Below are 24,278 nucleotides of genomic sequence, written 5' to 3'. Positions count from 1 at the left end.
ATTATTGTCATTGTCAATTTTGACTTCTAAAGAGTGGAACGTGGTTCCACTAGAATCGCTATTGCTTGTTATGTAGTCCACCATATTTGAAATTCCTTATGGTTGTTATGTCATGAAATACATGAACAACTTCGGCAATTTCCGGAATTTTTCCAAAAAAAACCCAGTTTTTCGTAATTAATATCGTACTTTTGTCAAAAATGTCACACACATCTTTAATCACCTATGAAAACTACGTCATTTGCAGGCAAAAAGTCGGAAACTTTGGAAACCTATTTACATACACTTTAATTTGTACTTCCGGAATACTTCCATAATATCTGGCATCTCCGATTTTGAGTTGGTTTAAATCATGTCTTTGATTTTCCTATTATTTTCCTTCTGTGTTCTTACAAAATGTCGGTTAAGGCTGTTTTATATGATTGACTAGACTTGTCCTATTTCCAGAAAACAGTCAATATTCACGTGCATGTACTCCTCCGAGTTATACTGAATGGGTACGATGCGAGTATCAGCCGAGCTATGTATTTCAATTTTCAAAAGAAACCTGTAACAATTTAGTCTAGTTTTGTATATCCGTCTGTCTGCGATATCAGTCAATGTATCTGATACGCAAATGTGCCAATACATATTGAAAGTTATTTTTAATCGAAAGACTTAGCCATTTTCAGATGCCAACATGAGCAATGCGTCAGACAATCATATACGAAAGACACCACAATACTAACTAACTATTAGTAACTAACTAAAAGAAAACGTTTTACATGTAATTTGTAGCAAGCTAGCTGTGTGGAAAGATTATTTATGTAGCGATCAATGACACATAACAAATTGAGGAGCATAGAAACATTTTGGGTTCATTGTAACAGCCAACTTCAGTATGACTTCTGTAACAGGCAAAATTTCCTTATTTGAGTACGTACAGATGTAAGCAGACACTAATGTTTTACCTAAATTTATGTGGCAATGTGTAAAATCACGTAGGTTAACCCTTTCATCGCGCATTTGAAGCTTCAGACTATATTTTGAACAAAATAGTAACATGGTGAAGCCGTCATGGTTTAGAAAGTGGCCATGCTACGACATGTAGTTACGAAATTTCACGTGTTTGACGATCAAAACTGAGCAAAATTTAACGTAATGCAGTTATTCCGAAATTCAAAACGAGATATTTGTATCAGGAAGTGCTTCCAAGAAAAGTGAAGTTTAGACACACAGGGCCACTATAGTAAACTGTCACTCTGAATGACATAGGAAGGTAAACTGTCACTGTGAATGACATAGGAAGGTCAACTGTCACTCTGAATGACATAGGAAGGTAAACTGTCACTCTGAATGACATAGGAAGGTAAACTGTCACTCTGAATGACATAGGAAGGTAAACTGTCACTCTGAATGACATAGGAAGGTAAACTGTCACTCTGAATGACATAGGAAGGTAAACTGTCACTCTGAATGACATAGGAAGGTAAACTGTCACTCTGAATGACATAGGAAGGTAAACTGTCACTCTGAATGACATAGGAAGGTAAACTGTCACTCTGAATGACATATGAATGTAAACTGTCACTCTGATGACATAGGAAGGTCAACTGTCACTCTGAATGACATAGGAAGGTAAACTGTCACTCTGAATGACATAGGAAGGTAAACTGTCGTCTGAATGACATAGGGAGGTGAACTGTCACTCTGAATGACATAGGAATGTAAACTGTCACTCTGATGACATAAGAAGGTAAACTGTAACTCTGAATGACTTAACAAAGTAAACTGTCATTCTGAATGACATAGGAAGGTAAACTGTCACTCTGAATGACTTAACAAAGTAAACTGAATGACATAGGAAAGTAAACTCACTCTGAATGACATAGGAAGGTAAACTGTCACTCTGAATGACTTAACAAAGTAAACTGAATGACATAGGAAAGTAAACTCACTCTGAATGACATAGGAAGGTAAACTGTCACTCTGAATGACATAGGAAGGTAAACTGTCACTCTGAATGACTTAAAGTAAACTGTCACTCTGAATGACATAGGAAGGTAAACTGTCACTCTGAATGACATAGGAAGGTAAACTGTCACTCTGAATGACTTAAAGTAAACTGTCACTCTGAATGACATAGGAAGGTAAACTCACTCTGAATGACATAGGAATGTAAACTGTCACTCTGAATGACATAAGAAGGTAAACTGTCACTCTGAATGACTTAACAAAGTAAACTGTCACTCTGAATGACATAGGAAGGTAAACTGTCACTCTGAATGACATAGGAAGGTAAACTGTCACTCTGAATGACATAGGAAGGTAAACTGTCACTCTGAATGACATAGGAAGGTCAACTGTCACTCTGAATGACATAAGAAGGTAAACTGTCACTCTGAATGACATAGGAATGTAAACTGTCACTCTGAATGACATAGGAAGGTAAACTGTCACTCTGAATGACATAGGAAGGTAAACTGTCACTCTGAATGACAGGAATGTAAACTGTCACTCTGAATGACTTAACAAAGTAAACCGTCACTCTGAATGACATAGGAAGGTAAACTGTCACTCTGAATGACTTAACAAAGTAAACTGAATGACATAGGAAAGTAAACTCACTCTGAATGACATAGGAAGGTAAACTGTCACTCTGAATGACTTAACAAAGTAAACTGAATGACATAGGAAAGTAAACTCACTCTGAATGACATAGGAAGGTAAACTGTCACTCTGAATGACATAGGAAGGTAAACTGTCACTCTGAATGACTTAAAGTAAACTGTCACTCTGAATGACATAGGAAGGTAAACTCACTCTGAATGACATTGGAATGTAAACTGTCACTCTGACATAAGAAGGTAAACTGTCACTCTGAATGACTTAAAGTAAACTGTCACTCTGAATGACATAGGAAGGTAAACTGTCACTCTGAATGACATAGGAAGGTAAACTGTCACTCTGAATGACATAGGAAGGTAAACTGTCACTCTGAATGACATAGGAATGTAAACTGTCACTCTGAATGACTTAACAAAGTAAACTGAATGACATAGGAAAGTAAACTCACTCTGAATGACATAGGAAGGTAAACTGTCACTCTGAATGACTTAACAAAGTAAACTGTCACTCTGAATCTAATAAAAGATAACACACGAATTATGATCATGGATACATGCATACACATACTTTAGGCACAGATAACATTAATGAGGGGTAGTCAAGTGAGTGAGCATTCAAAAATAATGTGTGTAAATGTACCTAGCAATCATAGCATAAAAGTTTGTCTTTTGATTACTCACTATTTGCATTCATATTGAAAACTTAGTTCATTGACTATTAATGAATGAGTTAGATTTTGTACATTGTATATTCAGTTGTGCCACAAAGTCATTTGTGTTAGCTATTTCACATCTGATATAGTTGATTTTTATTGAATGTTACAGGTGAATGTGATAACTTTGAAGCCCAGGGTGTACACCTTGATAATCTGTATCGTATGGTTCAATATTGTGAAAATGATGCTGACTGCAGACGGGCTCAGTTATTACACTACCTTGGTGAGAATGACTTTGATAAATCTTTATGTCATCAAAACCAAGAAACAGCCTGTGATAATTGTCTGAATAAGGTAAGATGATACTGTAGTTCAATAATGTGTTATTTCATGCTGATAAGAAAGTATGTGGGTAGTTGTTACAGTTAAGTTCAGAAATGTTTTATTTCATGCTGATAGGAAAGTTAGTGGGTAGTTGTTAGTCCCCGCCGGACAAAGTCCGGGACGGGGACTTATGGATTGGATTCTGTCCGTCCATCTGTCCGTCCGTCCGTCCAGAGCCGTTTCTTGGAGATGCCTGGACCGATTCTTTTCAAACTTGGTACAGAGGCAACTTGACTGTCGGCTGGCGCTCACGCCCCTTTTTCCTGCATCTTATCTAAACTCCGATCCGGCGCAACACTACTATAATCGCATACTGATATTGACGGCCGAAGGCCCGAGCGACTGTTGTCCCTTGCCGCCCTCATGCGATAACAGTAAGGACATTTTTATTGTAGACTATTTGACATTTAGGTCATAGGTCACAAAGCTTGTCAATCAAAATGAACATGGTGTAGTCACCAAGCGAGTCAATATATCGAGACGCATTGGAGAAACTTGGATACCCACACTTGAAAGACTTTCAGAGAAGAATTATAGATGCCTATGTCTCTGGGAAAGATGTTTTCGTTAGTGTACTGAATTTCAATAAAGACAATTATTCGTATATTAGGGATAAATTTAAGTATTCATAGGTAGTATCACTACTAGTGACATTAATTACAATTTGTGCACACTCTATTGCTGCTATGTTCTGCTGAGTCAAGTCCATAGCCTACGAAGCCCGGGCTATGAAGTCGCTCCGATCGTTCTCGATACAGCTAACAACGTCTGCAACACCATTGTTCTAGTAGTATCCCCATTGATAGCGCTAATATAATCCCATATATAAATGGCAAAGGCCCTTTTATTTGTGGTAATTTTGCTTAACAATAAGGAAGTGGTAACAACCTAGCGATAGCTCCTGCTAAACTGCGGTTATGCACGTGTTCCGACCATTGACATATCTACCTACCGTACTGTGTGACCAAGTCTTTATGAATATATGCCGTATGTAATTACTGCATTCTTCTTCAATAAGAATGGAAATCTGAGATACATTTCTCGAAATTACTTTCGGTCAGACATCAGAAAAGTTATGCCAACTTTGCCGCTGATAACTTTACGCAGCTGTCAATCAACATGTAGTTCACACAAACGAACTAATCCTAATATGATGCTTACATTTATCTCCAAAATAAACACGATAGCTGAAAATCACGATAGTGTGCCATATACATGTACACGATTACAAAAAGTAAATTTGTCATTGACGTCAATTCTAGCCGTCTTCTTTGCTTGAAACCAAGTTATTAACACATTGAGTACAGATATTCTCTGTGTCTTGCACAACGACCAATCCCAATCAAATTGTCAGATTGGGCAAACAACCCTCGACCGCCTCTCTCTGATCTTCGGTGACGATAATTGACATCTTTAAAACTCATCCTGACTGCAAGTCCAGACTGACGTACTGTTCTAAACTTTGACTGCACAGTTTATAACATGTTAGTACGTTGTAGAACTTCTGTTAGTGTCGCGTCTGTAGCCTCTGTTTGTACGATCGTGGCGTTGACTATCATAAAATTTCAATGATATTTTCAATGGCCAATAAAGTAGGAAGTGTGCCATATGTCGAAAGAAGAAGAGTTGCCCTACGATTATCCATTTATGAGCATTGTTCTAATTTACAACACAGTATTTGTCAGTAAAATACAAACTACCTGGAAGTATATAAACTACGAGTTTATATTGTCTCGAGTTTGTATCATACAGTAATTGTTAGAATCGCATTTATTTTGGAAATGGTTTCAAATTCAATTCTGAATGCAACGAGATTCACACTGTTTGAATATGTAACAATAAAATGTTCACAGTGTAGCAAAAACTTCAACTAAGTAAAGAAGCCTGAAGTTCGTTATGGTATTGGGTATTTTTACTCGTGATTGCCTGTACTGATCTTTCTTCAACTGTAAAAATGTAACAAATCAGATGATCATGAAATGCTAATAAATTGTTGTCTGACGTACTTCAATTTATTGGGGTCACCCTATTTTTTTTCTGTTTTTCATTATCCGGCTGACCCAAAGTTTCACACCCCCCCCCCCTCCCCCCGACATCAACAACAAAAATCACATAAAAAGAAAACATCAAGGAAAAAGACACTGTGACAACAAACTGTCATATCTATAGCACCGTGATAAAGATTACGTAAATTGACTCCTCAATCGGAATCTGAAATAATGGGGTGCAATAGCTTTAGGTATATATAGACTCAGTACTCTGAGGAGGCACGAGTTGAAGATGTGTCGGATCGGAGCACGAACTCCATGCCGTGGTAAATATGGAGGCACTTTTCTGTTTTTGTTTCAGGTAGAACGTCTACCATTTGCACATTTAAATATTATCTACGCCTCACTATCACACATTTTATACATGAATTTTATTACATAATAATATGCTAGCTGCAGTCGAGGGAAGGTAAAAAGGGTGTCCAAAACATCTATTGCTTGAGTGGAGTGTCGGTCGGAGTTGGTACAATCACAGATAACTGTGTGTTAGTTATCTGTGGTACAATAAGTCGCTACCAGTACCACTGTAACAACTAGCTGCTAAACAAGGCAATAGACTAGTGAGCATGACAATGTATCGGGCGTTGAGGTCGTCAATGATGTCATTTACAAATGTTTAAAAAAAAACGCGCGGTTTCAAGCTTTAACAAAAAAAAGATAGGAAGGGAAAAAGTACTTGATTATGACCATCAAAATGCATTTACGAGGTCAAATTTGCACTGCAGTTTACGTGTGTTGAATGTTGAGTGACCTTACATTGAACTGTATGCAAATCATACGATAGAGTATCGCCCCATTAAATGACGCCACATCATGAATAAGTAATAGCAACGGAGATGGCACGAGCGACAACAGTCGCTCGGGCCTTCAGCCCTCGATATCAGTATGCGATTATAGTAGTATTGCGCCAGATCGGTGCGTGGCAACGACTTAAGTTTAGATAAAACGTAGAGAAAAAAGGCGCAAGCGACTGTCGACAGTCTAAGGGGCAACATACAATGGCATACATATGCACGTCAATTTGTTTCATGATACGATCCAATATGGCCACCTAGCAGCCATTTTGTTTGCGAATTTTCCCTGTCCAAAGCCATAACTCAGACATGCTTGAACAGATCTCATTCAAAGTTGGTATTAGGACAGTGTTCTATGACATACATGTGCATATTCATTGTTGTCGCGATATGATCCAATATGGCTGCTTAGCAACCATTTTGTTTGCGAATTTTCCACATCCAAATCCATAACTCAGACATGCTTGAACAGATCTCATTCAAAGTTGGTATTAGGACAGTGTTCTATGACATACATGTACATATCCATTTTCATTGTGATACGATCCAATATGGCTGTCTGGCAGCCATTTTGTTTGCGAATTTTCCATGTCCAAAGCCATAACTCAGACATGCTTGAACAGATCTCATTCAAAGTTGGTATTAGGACAGTGTTCAATGACATACATGTGCATATTCATTTTCATCGTGATACAATCCAATATGGCTGCCTGGCAGCCATTTTGTTTGCGAATTGTCCATGTCCAAAGCCATTACTCAGACATGCTTGAACAGATCTCATTCAAAGTCGGTATTAGCACAGTGTTCTATGACATACATGTGCATATTCATTGTTGTCGCGATATGATCCAATATGGCTGCTTAGCAACCATTTTGTTTGCGAATTTTCCACGTCCAAATCCATAACTCAGACATGCTTGAACAGATCTCATTCAAAGTTGGTATTAGGACAGTGTTCTATGACATACATGTACATATCCATTTTCATTGTGATACGATCCAATATGGCTGTCTGGCAGCCATTTTGTTTGCGAATTTTCCATGTCCAAAGCCATAACTCAGACATGCTTGAACAGATCTCATTCAAAGTTGGTATTAGGACAGTGTTCTATGACATACATGTGCATATCCATTTTCATCGTGATACAATCCAATATGGCTGCCTGGCAGCCATTTTGTTTGCGAATTGTCCATGTCCAAAGCCATTACTCAGACATGCTTGAACAGATCTCATTCAAAGTCGGTATTAGCACAGTGTTCTATGACATACATGTGCATAATTATCCATTTTAGTCGTGATACAATCCGATATGGCTGCCTGGCAGTGATTTTGTTTGTCATAGTTACTATGGACTGGAAATCAAGAACACAGAACTATTCTTTTTTTATTTTGATGATGGAGACTCATTTGTGGTATATGGTACTTTCTCACAACAAACTGATAATATATTTTTTGACTGGGTGTTGTGTATTGTGATATGATTTCAGGGAGGATTTGTTGTAAAAGAAGTAACTGAGTTATCCAAATCTATAGTAGATTGTGTTGATAAATTGACCAGCAACACCTCCAATAGAGTCAACAACAGGGGTTGGAATAACAATCGTTATACAATTACTCATATAGTGGACATTCTTAGAGGTAAGTTTTTTTGTATGTGTGTTTTAGTATCGGGGGGGAGGGGGGGGGGGGTTCTATTGGAATGGGCTCCATCTGTCCATTCATCCGTAATACGTCATTTCCCAGGCATGCAATATTCGATTTCGCAATATTTATTTTACATAACTCAAAAAGTGACACTCCTTTGAAGTGTCTTCCCCATATTATCAGTTTCAAGCTATCTTTTGAGACTTTGACCTTGACCTTTGGGGCCAATAAGGGATATTCCGGTAGAGGTGAAATCTCGCGAGACTGCCTAGCAACGGTTGCTAACCACATGACGAAGGTCAAGCTTTGGCTGTTATGTGTCATTTAAACACTTGAAAACACTGTAAGCCCATGTATAAGGGACAATTTTTGACGTTTTCTGTTGTGTTCATCTTGGACAACTTTGAAAAGTTTAAGGCTTCAGAGCTGAAGGACTTCCTACTATGTCTTGATTCCTTTTGCCAAGGCAGTATGTCAAATATGCTTAGCCCAGTTTTCTCCCATCACGATCCATAGTGAGATGTCAAATCTTGCATATTTTATGCATTTTCAAATAAATTTAAGCATAAAAATGAGTGTCTTTGTATGTTTGTATGCACTTCATTAGCCCTAGAAGTTTAAATCCAGACAGAGACATTTTACCTAAATGTAAGCTGACATTCTAGTTCTTTTGGATTTGTCAGCTGCATTCGACACCATCGACCATAGCATTCTCTTGGGCAGGCTGTGTTTCCTTTTTGGCATACAAGGGACTGCTTTAAATTGGTTTGAATCCTTTCTGAAAGGTAGAACACAACAAGTGTCTGTTAGTCAATGATGTCGGATGAACTCATTCTGAAATATGGTGTACCACAGGGTTCGGTGCTTGGGCCTGTTTTGTTTGCTTTGTACATATGGCTCCAATTGAGGACATCATCAGACGTCATGGCTTAAATTCCATTATATATGCTGATGACTCTGGGTTATATATTGCTTGTGACACCCTTGCTCAACCCACTGTCGTTACACGTGTAGAGGCATGTGTGGATGAAATTCGTCAATGGATGATGACAAATAAGTTGGCGCTCGATGATGGTAAGACAGAGGTTGTCTGGTTTACACCTCGCAATAGTGCGGTTTGTTCACAGTCAGGTTTGATTAATGTACGTATAGGTGATGCCATGATTTCACCATCAACTGTTGTGCGTAACCTTGGTGTGATGGTTGACTCTTTTGGACTCGTGGTTGAGCATATTCATTATGTTTGTAAGGGGGCGTCTCATTCACTCTGGCGGTTGAGTAAAATTCGAAAACTGTTGGACCAGTCTAGTGCTGAAAAATTAGTTCATGCTTTTGTTACATCGAAATTGGATTACTGTAATAGTTTGTTTTTCGGTCTACCTGCATATAAATTGAACAAACTTCAACATATTCAAAACTCTGCTGCTCATTTGGTGACAAGATGGAGGATTGGTCGTCAAGCTGATGTGAGTCCAGTGCTGAAGGATTTACATTGGCTGCCAGTCGAACAGCGAGTTCGTTATAAAATTCTTTGTATTATCTTCAAAATTATCCGTCAAGGAGAAATAGCACCGAACTACTTGTCTGAACTTATCAGTATCAATCATCCATTACATAATATGAGAAAGAGTGTTGGAATCAGGTTGAATCCTTGCTCTATTAAAGATCATGGAAAACAACCTTCTAAAACGTATAGTGACAGGGCTTTCAGTGTGTATGCTCCTAAACTGTAGAATAGTTTACCACTTGAGCTTCGACTACTTGAGAAATTTGCTCCTTTCAAGAAGAGTCTTAAAATGTATATTTTCCAACAATGCCATTGCTGATGTTTTTACATGTAAATTGATCGCCAATTTTTAAATCCGATTTTGTTTTTAGAAACGCTTTTTAAATATTCATTGTGTTCTTATACTAGATATTTGTTGTTGTTGCTGTTTTGCTAGTCTTTTTCATTTTGTAATGTTCAGACTGCCGCTGAGACATGTTTGTGCAGTGGACTTTAAACAATGAATTATTAACACTGAACCCATGAGGGATGGCCCCCACTGGACTTCTTGGGAGACAAGTGTTTAAATGCTTAAAGAACTATCCAGTATAAATAAAGATTATTATTATTATTATTATTATTATTATTATTATTATTATTATTATTATTATTATTGCACAACAAATTGGCTACATTTAGTATGAATATTACAATATTTTACATTTTATTAGGTATTGTATTTCTGTCTGGGGAAGCCATTTCCCATTTACTGTAGCTGTGACCTGAGCGTGACATCAAGATGCTGGGTGAGGAAACTCAACTGACAAGAAATCTATCATTATCATTCTAGTTACTATCTTTGCAAAACATATTTTCAACAGAAAATTGTATTTATCAGTCCTTATACTTCAGTCATGTGTACACATTGTTTCTTTTGTTTTTCCGTAATTCATTCAAATTTATATGGGGAACAAAATTGTGGTCGACATCGCTAGAATTTAGAAAATATTATCATATGCGAGTTTGTTATGTACTATCATTTATCGTTGCGATAACCAAGGTCTATCAGATTCAAAAATCCTGAAACTTGTGGTTAGTCTGATTGATGAATAATAAAACTGCCTGTTTTCACCATGCATGGGAGTATTTTGCCATTCATTTACTACATGTATATTGTACAACATGTCACGTTACATGTGATAGAACACTTGACCAGGCATTTACTTTTGCTAAATCTTTTGTGTGTTCTTGATACAGCCGAGATTTATCAGGCCATCTTACGCAAATTTCAACGTTTCTCCAAAGATGCAGGTTTAATTTAAATTATCAAATGTAATGGACGACTTGCAATGTTGGCACCTGAACTCCAACGTAATGGACAACTTGCAATGTTGGCACCTGGACTGCAATGTAATGGACAACTTACAATGTTGGCATCTGAACTCCAATGTATGAACTTTAAGCCGACTGACATCAAAGATTGTTTATCGATGTAAACACATACCACCTCATGTTGTCAACCAACACTACTTAGGAGACACTCAATAAAATGAACAAAATGCTACATTTTAATTCCCTAATTATTGAATTCTAATCGAAACGAACATGATCTAATATTTTTGTACCCATCAACCTTACAGTGTTCAGGTGAGTATTGAGTAGGGCTTCCAAAGAAAACAACACAATGCAAGATAATACTTACAGCAATGTGGGCAAGTCCACTGTTTGTGGATGGGTGAGGGCCGTTGGAAAGGTTCAGTTTTTACATGTACAAGTTCACCAAGATCTGTGGTTTTCAAAGTTGCTGAGGCTATGATTTGCTTTTTTTTTAGAAAAAATTAAAGTCAGATTTACCATGGCTGCATCAGTATAGAACACTACATTCCCCTTTAGAATATTTACTTTGTTCATACAGGGTTTGCACGGTTCTGGAAAACCCTGGAATTTCAAACCTTCCCTGGAAAACGCTGGAAAATGATCGATTAATATTGATGATTGACATGTCTGTGCTTGAACCACCCATTCATATGATTCACTACACTGAGTCTCGTAAATGTGAAATAGCGAAAATATATCTAAAGTCTTTCGCCACCAGAGTGAATCACACTAATTAAACCCAGACAGTCAACCGATCGTTCCACGAAACGCTTTGCCCACAGACCGTGCCTATGCGTAGTTGAATGGGTGCCGCAATGTTTGTTTTGATCTTGCTACTCCAAGTCCAGTCATCATTTCAGCGACATAATATTGTAACAGTCCCAGGGGTAACAGGAGGTCTGTTAGCAAGATTATCATAACATTGTAGCGAGTATCAAAGCACCCACAATTAGAAATTGTTACAAGTTTGGTGCATGAGTCGACATACTACAAGCTCACACATGGCTATACCAGGGCCTTCGGAAATGCAGTTGAAATTCTGGGTTGTGCTTGAATTTCTGGGTTGTGGAAGTACGGTTTTGACTTTTATGTCATCGATAAATGGGTATTTGTTTTACATGTTCTAAAAGAATAAACTACTTTTTTATGTTTGTCAGTACAGTAACATTCCTAAATGGTCAAGTTGAGTTGAGAAGTCACGATGTTCCGCAACACGTGAAACATACATTAACATCAAGACACAAGGGCTGAACGTATTCAGTTACTGTATACAGGGTAATTATTGCGCAGTCTTATTTTCGCGCTTTGGGAGATCACGGTGATTACGCGCAGTTTAATTTTCGCGCAAGGCTGTCAGTGGATTTTTTGTGTGAACATAAACAATACGTTGAGCTGAGAACAATGAAATTTGACACTGATTGATGGGCAGTATTGCTCTGTCGGCATCCGTCAGTTGCAGTGCTCTATTGTTTACAACTGCGAACATACTGTGACACGTTGACTTGTGACAAATGTAGGTGTTAATTTGTTCAATTATGTACTAGACAAGTTACCAGATCACAGAATACAAAAGTCGGGTAGCTCACAGCCTCAAAGCAGGAGCCGTCAACACACATGCGTCAATATGGTACAGTCACACGTTTGGTGAAACACTAATCAAATCACGTCAGTGTCTCTGTTTTGCGTCTTTTTGGAATGAAGTTCAAAAGGTCACATTGGTTACATTTTGATACTCAGTATCCGAAGTCACAGAGAATGATTAGATTGCTACACGTTACTTATAATACTGTATATGATTCTTTTATCAATAAAATGGCATGAACAACCAAGCAAACAAAAATACCTGAACCAGTTTAGGGAGATTGGTAGTATGAAATGAGTGAGGTTACTAGTATTTTTTGTTTGTTGCTTTTATCGACAAGGAATGTGTTATAGTCACACTTATACATGTCTACATCATTTCACAAACATACATGCATACAGTACATACACATGTATACATACATACAAAGTGAATGAGTTGAGATCTAGCTTTATACTGTGTGTGGTTACAGACTACAATTCAAGTGCTGGTTAATGGTGGTTCTCTTTTTGGAGGATGTGGTGGCCCTGAAAAGGGCTGTTTGAATCATGCCTTCAAATTGAAGGCGATGAAGAAGTTATACAGTGACACTGTATTGAAGGGCTGTACAACGCAGGAGATTTCTTATTGCCATTTCCTTACTCTCGTGTAAACGGAACCCGAGGTTGCATACCTGGGCCCTACCCACTCTACGAGAGTGAAAGAAGGCGTTCTCCTTTGGCTTGATCAGGTAACGGTCATCGGATGAAAACCCAAGATCCATTACCTTCGCCAAAACCCTGGCCACATCCCTCTTCAGACTCGCTACTTTCTTTCCATCGTCCATGCCAACTAATGCTACAGCGTTCCTATCGTACGGGTTATCAGTGTCTCTTCAGAGTTGGTAGCCCTGTCCCACTTTCAACTGCCTGCCGTCATCATAGTGAGACATGCCGACAGCAAGAACACCTCTGATAATGACTTTCATACTTGCTTGGTACTTGAAGGTACAGTATGCAACTGATCTGCTGCATAAGTTTCCAGCAGTATTTAAGGTCTTATTGACCAATCAAATGTTTACGTGCATTCCCAAGCTGTCAAAATGTTCCAAAAGGTGACTGGAGGACTAAAAACAATTAAAACAGGTCGGTAATGACTGATTACCATCAAAGTGTGAGTGACCGACTGTCGTCAATCGCAACAAATGAAGTGTCAAGTGTATGAAACTGTAAAACCGATATCTTTTTGTTCTTAAATTAATTGTATGTATACTTTGCTTAACACCGACATAGCCACCAAAGTCTAGTAATGAGACTCCTCACAGGTTTCAAACAATATTATATTGTATTATCCTGGTTAAATAGATCGACAACTAGATGCTAATCATCAACTAATTCACCAGTCTACGTCCCTTGTTTAGCTTTCCTAGCAGGAAAAAATCACAGGTTTCAATACTTTACATTTGCATTGTTTGAAACACCGTCAAAGCAGTCAAAACACGAGCCACCAACAAATGTTAGTGAACTTTAAATGAACGAGTGTCAATGTGTTAATATCACACTTAATTTATTCGTTAAAAAATGAATAAAATGAGCGAAATTCAACGAAATCGTCAGTTGTGCACTAGAGTTCGTCACTCGCTTAACACAGCAAATCCACTCGTCACTATGGCAATGTTTCGACATCTCAAGAAGTCTGATGTATTCATAATGTGAAATTTTGTAAATGATGACTTTCTTCAAAATTTTCTTCAAAATTTTGGTGACCTCTAAATCTAGTCACATCAAACCGTACAATAATGTGGACAAACTTTAGTTTTTAATTTGTTTTTTTTCTGGATATGTCTGAATTAGAGTGACAAATTCTGTGACTCAAATCTTACACGATCAATGCACCAGTTTGACGAAATGACTACTTAGGGGATAGGACAGAGGTTTCTTCATTTAATCTTAGCGTGCAAACGTGGTTTTGAAACCAACGTCTTGCTTAGTGTCGATTGTCTTTTAAATGTTTTGTGACATATTATGGGAACCCTTGTTAATTTCTTCTCGTCCACATCAGACAATTAGATGTCATTCAAAAATATACTTTAGTGATCAATATGAATACCCCTGGAAAAATATGTAACAAAGAATTCAAAATCGGAACAGTTGCGGGGCAAAGTGCTAGATCTAGTACTTCGCCACTTTTTGACAAAGTGCTAGATCTAGCACTTTAGCGAAAAGTGACGAAGTGCTACATCTAGCACTTTGTCAAAAAGTGGCGAAGTGCTAGATCTAGCAGTTCAACAAAGAGTGGCAAAGTGTGGCAAAGTGCTAGGTCATCGGTAAATATGTCATGTTATACCAGTAATGGACATGTTATTACTCTCAGTGTAAAATGTTACTTCCCGTGTTTAACGACCTTAGAGTTTGATTTTCCGTATGTTTTGCCAATGCACAAACAAGTTTCTACTTCGTAATTTTTAGTAACGTTCAGTTTTGTATTTTTTCGATGTTCTATGCGGCGAAAACTACAGCACGTGGTCGTTTCCCTTCCACGTTTCGTACTCCTTACAACGGCTTGACACCACTACCAACCGTCTGCAGACCGCCATTTTGACAGCTGTCACGTCAAATAACGCACTCCCATATACAGTCGAAACTACAAACATTTTGTTTGGCATGTGTCACAGACTTCAACTACAGCACGTGGTCGTTTCGGTACCACGTTTCGTACTCCGTACTTGACAACGGCTTGACACCACTACCAACAACCATAGACCTCCATTTTGACAGCTGTTCATGTCAAATAACGCACTCCCATATACAGGCAAAACTTCGAAGATTTCAGGAAGTAGAAACATTTAGTTCGGATTGCGTCACAGACTTCATACTGCAGATTTAATGGCAGTGACATTTGTAACATTGCATGACAAAGAAATAATATAATGGAAAACTGAATTTCTTGGTGTGTGTGTGGGGGGGGGGGGTTAGTGTGTGTCTAGATGCGAGAGCGAAGATTTTTCTTGATCATTGAACACGAAAATAAAGTCAGGGTGTAAGTTTAGATCATGTTCACTTTATTTCTATTGAATAGATTCACTTTTTTCAGTATTATCAGATCGTTAATAGATGACAAAAAATATTGCTATCGAAAACATAAAACATAAGTGCGAAAACATATTCGTGTGAACAATTTTAATTTCAGCCCTTCATTATTGCTGTTAATATTTTGATAGATATCTATAAATAACCCGTTACTACTGTTTTGTAAATTCCATATACTTGGTACTGCCAACTTCTTGACTGAAAACAACGACAATAAATAATCCATGACTTCGCCAGATCTCAAGTAAACCATCACGACATTACTATTTACTGAATTTTTTTACATTCCTAGACAATCACCAACTTCAATATCGTCCCTTATGTAATTCCTGTTCGCTCAGAAATTATATCCAATGTGAGAAATAATAATAATAGCCATCGGTTATAGTTTGGTTCGGTTCAGAGGAAGTGACTTCATAATGCTATAATTAGCGTAGTGTGATGCCGAGGATCGTGGAGCAGTAATAAACGTCACTTCGTGAACTGGGGGGGGGGGGGGGGGGGGGGTTGCCGGTTTGTTTAAAAACAAACACAATAACCCCCATATTGATTTTGTCAATTCAGAGAGATGAACATAATAAAACTATCCGTTCAAACAGTTTGGAGAAATTTTAAAGATTTTTATAGAATAAAGAATAAAGAACACACAACCCCCGGTAACAACCGTACGGCAACGTGAACTTTCAACTGGCTGTTTTACTCGGCAAACATTTAACAAACCAGATCAATCGTGTCGTTGTTACAATTGGCCAAAGATAAGTTTTTGGAGTCGATCATGCACCACTCGACCACCTACACGGACTACTGACATGACGCATGTATGTGACGTTTATCGATGCGAATGACCACGTTATATCAAGCTGTTGGAGGCGCTTCGTTGTTTACAGTCCCACACTTCGTTGTTTTCTGGCGAAGTGCTAGATCTAGTACTTCAGCGAAAACTGACGAAGTGCTAGATCTAGCACTTTGTCAAAAAGTGGCGAAGTGCTAGATCTAGCACTTTGTCAAAAAGTGGCCAATTTTGGACCATTTAGCTACCTCGGAAAAATGACGAAAAACCCCTGGAAAGTCCTGGAATTTTGTTTTCTTTAAGTGTACGAACACTGTTATAGTTCAGACATATCGTGTGTCGTCACTGTACATTCTATGACCTTTCCAAATCTTTGCAAAAGTAGACCACAAATTCTTTGTAACAGTAAGTTTTATCAGATAACTATCCTTCTTGAAAATTTTGTGCTTGTTTTATTTCATTTTCTTTTTATTGGGTTCATTACCATGTGCACAGTGACATGTAGTGTTTCACCATCTTTCAAAGCACAAGCACAACCTGTGTTCACATTTATAGTGTTGTGTCGTTTGACATTGATATAGATGTACATATATCAAAATGAAAACAATGAACTATCAGGATCACGGAAAGCAAAGCATACAGTTGGACTATGCATTGTTTTAAAAAAAAATACGATCAAGATATTTTATGACACTAACTTGCCTTATTTATAAAGTTAAAACATCAATTTCAAAGCATTTTATATGTTTTCTATCAGTTCACTTTGATTATGGCTACAGCCGTGGGGAACGTAGGTAATTTGACCAGGAACCAGTAGCCTTTACTGGTTTTATACATGGAATACTTTTCCCTCAGTGATAGGGTGACGTGACATCACAATTTCTCAAAGTGAACACTGGATGGCACTGTATTTAAGGGCAAAACGGTGACATACATGACCTTGTTATTTCGGAAACTAAAACCGATTTTTAAGCTATACCAATGATAATTGAATTCAAAAAATGGTATAAATCACTTGTCACATATTTAATCTGTCAATAGAAATTGCAATGTCATTTGATTGGACCTTCCCTTTAACCTTGACTTGGCCTTGACTCGACTCTGAGCTTAATGTTCAATTATTGATATTCAGCAATTTCCTGCATTATAAGATTTCTTTTAAATCATGGTTCCATTCAGTCACATAGAAGTAAAGTTTTTGAAGGAGAGAGAAGCTGTGTCTTCTATGAAGACTTGTTTAATTTTTTTATGTTAGAATTGCTCCATGTGATTCTGAGAGGTAAGTCTGTATAAGACTGTTTGATATTTTGGACATTTTTACCCTCTCACAAATCTCTAATGTGATTGAGAAAACATTGGTATCACCTTCAGTAACACCCCAACATTGGTATCATCTTCAGTAACACCCCACCCACTGCTGGAAAAGATATCGGCATTCATCAGACAAATTTGCGATTTGTAGGTGATTGACTATAGAGATAGTTGAATTTCAAAGCTTTTTTTTTGTGAAATTTGTATTATAGGTGCTCAGACTTCTAAGATTTTATCATGTGGACATAATCGTTTGCCACTGTATGGCAAAGGTATGGAGTTTGGTCATCACAATTGTGAACGACTCCTACGCAAGCTTGTATTGGATGGTATTCTACAGGAAGAGATACACTCTACTTATCAGGATCAGATGGCATTATATGTGTATACTGGCAGCAAATCACATCAATTGCTACATGGCAATATCAAAGTAAGATTATTTCATTGTTTTATGTGACTAATAATAATTACAAATCATTTGTCCAAATGAGATTCGGGGGGGGGGGGGGGGGGAATACAAAATTGCTTTGCGTTATGTTTGTTTCTAGTAGGCTATTCATGTCATATTTCATTCACACGTAGAACAAAGATGTTTTCCTTTCTTGATAATTTTCAGATAAAAAAAAAGAAAAAGAAAGAGTGTTCAGATTTAAAGTGGGGAAAGCCAAGTGAGAATCTAAACGAAAATTCTACTCATAGGAACTCAACACGACAAGACAATTCTAACCAGATAGTCTGGTGTTGATAGAATGAGTGTGACATCCTAACTAGATAGTCTGGTGTTGATAGAATGAGTGTGACATTCTAACTAGATAGTCTGGTCTTGATAGAATGAGTGTGACATCCTAACTAGATAGTCTGGTGTTGATAGAATGAGTGTGACATTCTAACTAGATAGTCTGGTGTTGATAGAATGAATGTGACATTCTAACTAGATAGTCTGGTCTTGATAGAATGAGTGTGACATCCTAACGAGATAGTCTGGTGTAGATAGAATGAGCGTGACATCCTAACTAGATAGTCTGGTCTTGATAGAATGAGTGTGACATTCTAACTAGATAGTCTGGTCGTGATAAAATAAGTGTGACATTCTAACTAGATAGTCTGGTCTTGATAGAATGAGTGTGACATTCTAACCAGATAGTCTGGTGTTGATAGAATGTGTGTGACATCCTAACTAGATAGTCTGCTCTTGATAGAATGAGTGTGACATCCTAACTAGATAGTCTGGTGTTGATAGAATGAGTGTGACATTCAAACCAGATAGTCTGGTGTTGATAGAATGTGTGTGACATCCTAACTAGATTGTCTGGTGTTGATAGAATGAGTGTGACATTCTAACTAGATAGTCTGGTCTTGATAGAATAAGTGTGTCATTCTAACTAGATAGTCTGGTCTTGATAGAATGAGTGTGGCATCCTAACTAGATAGTCAGGTCTTGATAGAATGAGTGTGACATTCTAACTAGATGGTGTGGTGTTGGTAGAATGAGTGTGACATCCTAACTAGATAGTCTGGTGTTGATAGAATGAGTGTGACATTCTAACTAGATAGTCTGGTCTTGATAGAATGAGTGTGACATCCTAACTAGATAGTCTGGTGTTGATAGAATGAGTGTGACATTCTAACTAGATAGTCTGGTGTTGATAGAATGAGTGTGACATTCTAACTAGATAGTCTGGTGTTTATGGAATGAGTGTGACATTCTAACTAGATAGTCTGGTTTTGATAGAATGAGTGTGACATTCTAACTAGATAGTCTGGTCTTGATAGAATGAGTGTGACATTCTAACTAGATAGTCTGGTGTTGATAGAATGTGTGTGACATTCTAACTAGATAGTCTGGTCTTGATAGAATGAGTGTGACATTCTAACTAGATAGTCTGGTCTTGATAGAATGAGTGTGGCATCCTAACTAGATAGTCTGGTCTTGATAGAATGAGTGTGACATTCTAACTAGATTGTCTGGTGTTGATAGAATGAGTGTGACATTCTAACTAGATTGTCTGGTGTTGATAGAATGAGTGTGACATTCTAACTAGATAGTCTGGTGTTGATAGAATGAGTGTGACATCCTAACTAGATAGTCTGGTCTTGATAGAATGAGTGTGACATTCAAACCAGATAGTCTGGTGTTGATAGAATGAGTGTGACATCCTAACTAGATTGTCTGGTGTTGATAGAATGAATGTGACATTCTAACTAGATAGTCTGGTCTTGATAGAATGAGTGTGACATTCTAACTAGATTGTCTGGTCTTGTGAGTGTGCCATCCTAACTAGATAGTCAGGTCTTGATAGAATGAGTGTGACATTCTAACTACCGGTAGATGGTGTGGTGTTGGTAGAATGAGTGTGACATTCTAACTAGATAGTCTGGTGTTTATGGAATGAGTGTGACATTCTAACTAGATAGTCTGGTCTTTATAGAATGAGTGTGACATTCTAACTAGATAGTCTGGTGTTGATAGAATGAGTGTGACATCCTAACTAGATAGTCTGGTGTTGATAGAATGAGTGTGACATCCTAACTAGATAGTCTGGTGTTGATAGAATGAGTGTGATATTCTAACTAGATACTCTGGTCTTTATAGAATGAGTGTGACATTCTAACTAGATAGTCTGGTGTTGATAGAATGGGTGTGACATTCTAACGAGATAGTCTGGTGTTGATAGAATGAGTGTGACATCCTAACTAGAAAGTCTGGTGTTGATAGAATGAGTGTGACATTCTAACTAGATAGTCTGGTCTTGATAGAATGAGTGTGACATTCTAACTAGATAGTCTGGTGTTCATAGAATGAGTGTGACATTCTAACTAGATAGTCTGGTCTTGATAGAATGAGTGTGACATCCTAACTAGATAGTCTGGTGTTGATAGAATGAGTGTGACATTCTAACTAGATAGTCTGGTGTTGATAGAATGAATGTGACATTCTAACTAGATAGTCTGGTCTTGATAGAATGAGTGTGACATCCTAACGAGATAGTCTGGTGTAGATAGAATGAGCGTGACATCCTAACTAGATAGTCTGGTCTTGATAGAATGAGTGTGACATTCTAACTAGATAGTCTGGTCGTGATAAAATAAGTGTGACATTCTAACTAGATAGTCTGGTCTTGATAGAATGAGTGTGACATTCTAACCAGATAGTCTGGTGTTGATAGAATGTGTGTGACATCCTAACTAGATAGTCTGCTCTTGATAGAATGAGTGTGACATCCTAACTAGATAGTCTGGTGTTGATAGAATGAGTGTGACATTCAAACCAGATAGTCTGGTGTTGATAGAATGTGTGTGACATCCTAACTAGATTGTCTGGTGTTGATAGAATGAGTGTGACATTCTAACTAGATAGTCTGGTCTTGATAGAATAAGTGTGTCATTCTAACTAGATAGTCTGGTCTTGATAGAATGAGTGTGGCATCCTAACTAGATAGTCAGGTCTTGATAGAATGAGTGTGACATTCTAACTAGATGGTGTGATGTTGGTAGAATGAGTGTGACATCCTAACTAGATAGTCTGGTGTTGATAGAATGAGTGTGACATTCTAACTAGATAGTCTGGTCTTGATAGAATGAGTGTGACATCCTAACTAGATAGTCTGGTGTTGATAGAATGAGTGTGACATTCTAACTAGATAGTCTGGTTTTGATAGAATGAGTGTGACATTCTAACTAGATAGTCTGGTCTTGATAGAATGAGTGTGACATTCTAACTAGATAGTCTGGTGTTGATAGAATGTGTGTGACATTCTAACTAGATAGTCTGGTCTTGATAGAATGAGTGTGACATTCTAACTAGATAGTCTGGTCTTGATAGAATGAGTGTGGCATCCTAACTAGATAGTCTGGTCTTGATAGAATGAGTGTGACATTCTAACTAGATTGTCTGGTGTTGATAGAATGAGTGTGACATTCTAACTAGATAGTCTGGTGTTGATAGAATGAGTGTGACATCCTAACTAGATAGTCTGGTCTTGATAGAATGAGTGTGACATTCAAACCAGATAGTCTGGTGTTGATAGAATGAGTGTGACATCCTAACTAGATTGTCTGGTGTTGATAGAATGAATGTGACATTCTAACTAGATAGTCTGGTCTTGATAGAATGAGTGTGACATTCTAACTAGATTGTCTGGTCTTGTGAGTGTGCCATCCTAACTAGATAGTCAGGTCTTGATAGAATGAGTGTGACATTCTAACTACCGGTAGATGGTGTGGTGTTGGTAGAATGAGTGTGACATTCTAACTAGATAGTCTGGTGTTTATGGAATGAGTGTGACATTCTAACTAGATAGTCTGGTCTTTATAGAATGAGTGTGACATTCTAACTAGATAGTCTGGTCTTGATAGAATGAGTGTGACATCCTAACTAGATAGTCTGGTGTTGATAGAATGAGTGTGACATCCTAACTAGATAGTCTGGTGTTGATAGAATGAGTGTGATATTCTAACTAGATACTCTGGTCTTTATAGAATGAGTGTGACATTCTAACTAGATAGTCTGGTGTTGATAGAATGGGTGTGACATTCTAACGAGATAGTCTGGTGTTGATAGAATGAGTGTGACATCCTAACTAGAAAGTCTGGTGTTGATAGAATGAGTGTGACATTCTAACTAGATAGTCTGGTCTTGATAGAATGAGTGTGACATTCTAACTAGATAGTCTGGTGTTCATAGAATGAGTGTGACATTCTAACTAGATAGTCTGGTGTAGATAGAATGAGCGTGACATCCTAACTAGATAGTCTGGTCTTGATAGAATGAGTGTGACATTCTAACTAGATAGTCTGGTCGTGATAAAATAAGTGTGACATTCTAACTAGATAGTCTGGTCTTGATAGAATGAGTGTGACATTCTAACCAGATAGTCTGGTGTTGATAGAATGTGTGTGACATCCTAACTAGATAGTCTGCTCTTGATAGAATGAGTGTGACATCCTAACTAGATAGTCTGGTGTTGATAGAATGAGTGTGACATTCAAACCAGATAGTCTGGTGTTGATAGAATGTGTGTGACATCCTAACTAGATTGTCTGGTGTTGATAGAATGAGTGTGACATTCTAACTAGATAGTCTGGTCTTGATAGAATAAGTGTGTCATTCTAACTAGATAGTCTGGTCTTGATAGAATGAGTGTGGCATCCTAACTAGATAGTCAGGTCTTGATAGAATGAGTGTGACATTCTAACTAGATGGTGTGGTGTTGGTAGAATGAGTGTGACATCCTAACTAGATAGTCTGGTGTTGATAGAATGAGTGTGACATTCTAACTAGATAGTCTGGTCTTGATAGAATGAGTGTGACATCCTAACTAGATAGTCTGGTGTTGATAGAATGAGTGTGACATTCTAACTAGATAGTCTGGTGTTGATAGAATGAGTGTGACATTCTAACTAGATAGTCTGGTGTTTATGGAATGAGTGTGACATTCTAACTAGATAGTCTGGTTTTGATAGAATGAGTGTGACATTCTAACTAGATAGTCTGGTCTTGATAGAATGAGTGTGACATTCTAACTAGATAGTCTGGTCTTGATAGAATGTGTGTGACATTCTAACTAGATAGTCTGGTCTTGATAGAATGAGTGTGACATTCTAACTAGATAGTCTGGTCTTGATAGAATGAGTGTGGCATCCTAACTAGATAGTCTGGTCTTGATAGAATGAGTGTGACATTCTAACTAGATTGTCTGGTGTTGATAGAATGAGTGTGACATTCTAACTAGATAGTCTGGTGTTGATAGAATGAGTGTGACATCCTAACTAGATAGTCTGGTCTTGATAGAATGAGTGTGACATTCAAACCAGATAGTCTGGTGTTGATAGAATGAGTGTGACATCCTAACTAGATTGTCTGGTGTTGATAGAATGAATGTGACATTCTAACTAGATAGTCTGGTCTTGATAGAATGAGTGTGACATTCTAACTAGATTGTCTGGTCTTGTGAGTGTGCCATCCTAACTAGATAGTCAGGTCTTGATAGAATGAGTGTGACATTCTAACTACCGGTAGATGGTGTGGTGTTGGTAGAATGAGTGTGACATTCTAACTAGATAGTCTGGTGTTTATGGAATGAGTGTGACATTCTAACTAGATAGTCTGGTCTTTATAGAATGAGTGTGACATTCTAACTAGATAGTCTGGTCTTGATAGAATGAGTGTGACATCCTAACTAGATAGTCTGGTGTTGATAGAATGAGTGTGACATCCTAACTAGATAGTCTGGTGTTGATAGAATGAGTGTGATATTCTAACTAGATACTCTGGTCTTTATAGAATGAGTGTGACATTCTAACTAGATAGTCTGGTGTTGATAGAATGGGTGTGACATTCTAACGAGATAGTCTGGTGTTGATAGAATGAGTGTGACATCCTAACTAGAAAGTCTGGTGTTGATAGAATGAGTGTGACATTCTAACTAGATAGTCTGGTCTTGATAGAATGAGTGTGACATTCTAACTAGATAGTCTGGTGTTCATAGAATGAGTGTGACATTCTAACTAGATAGTCTGGTCTTGATGGTA

At 37.7% G+C, this 24,278-nt stretch overlaps 1 protein-coding gene across 1 annotated transcript in view; it reads left to right on the top strand.

The window, feature by feature from the left end:
• Positions 1 to 24,278, top strand: part of LOC144443580 (recQ-like DNA helicase BLM) — a 125,489-nt gene that overhangs the window by 66,209 nt on the left and 35,002 nt on the right. The window contains exons 9-11 of the mRNA XM_078133118.1: positions 3,432 to 3,616; positions 7,977 to 8,127; positions 17,960 to 18,177. Of these exons, the coding sequence (XP_077989244.1) occupies positions 3,432 to 3,616; positions 7,977 to 8,127; positions 17,960 to 18,177 (554 nt within the window). The remainder of the gene's footprint in view (positions 1 to 3,431; positions 3,617 to 7,976; positions 8,128 to 17,959; positions 18,178 to 24,278) is intronic.

The sequence above is a fragment of the Glandiceps talaboti genome, chromosome 12 (genome assembly GCF_964340395.1).
Source record: "Glandiceps talaboti chromosome 12, keGlaTala1.1, whole genome shotgun sequence".
Taxonomy (NCBI): Eukaryota; Metazoa; Hemichordata; class Enteropneusta; family Spengelidae; genus Glandiceps; species Glandiceps talaboti.
Note: the sequence above shows the minus strand (reverse complement) of the source record. Positions and strands in the feature narration are given on the sequence as shown.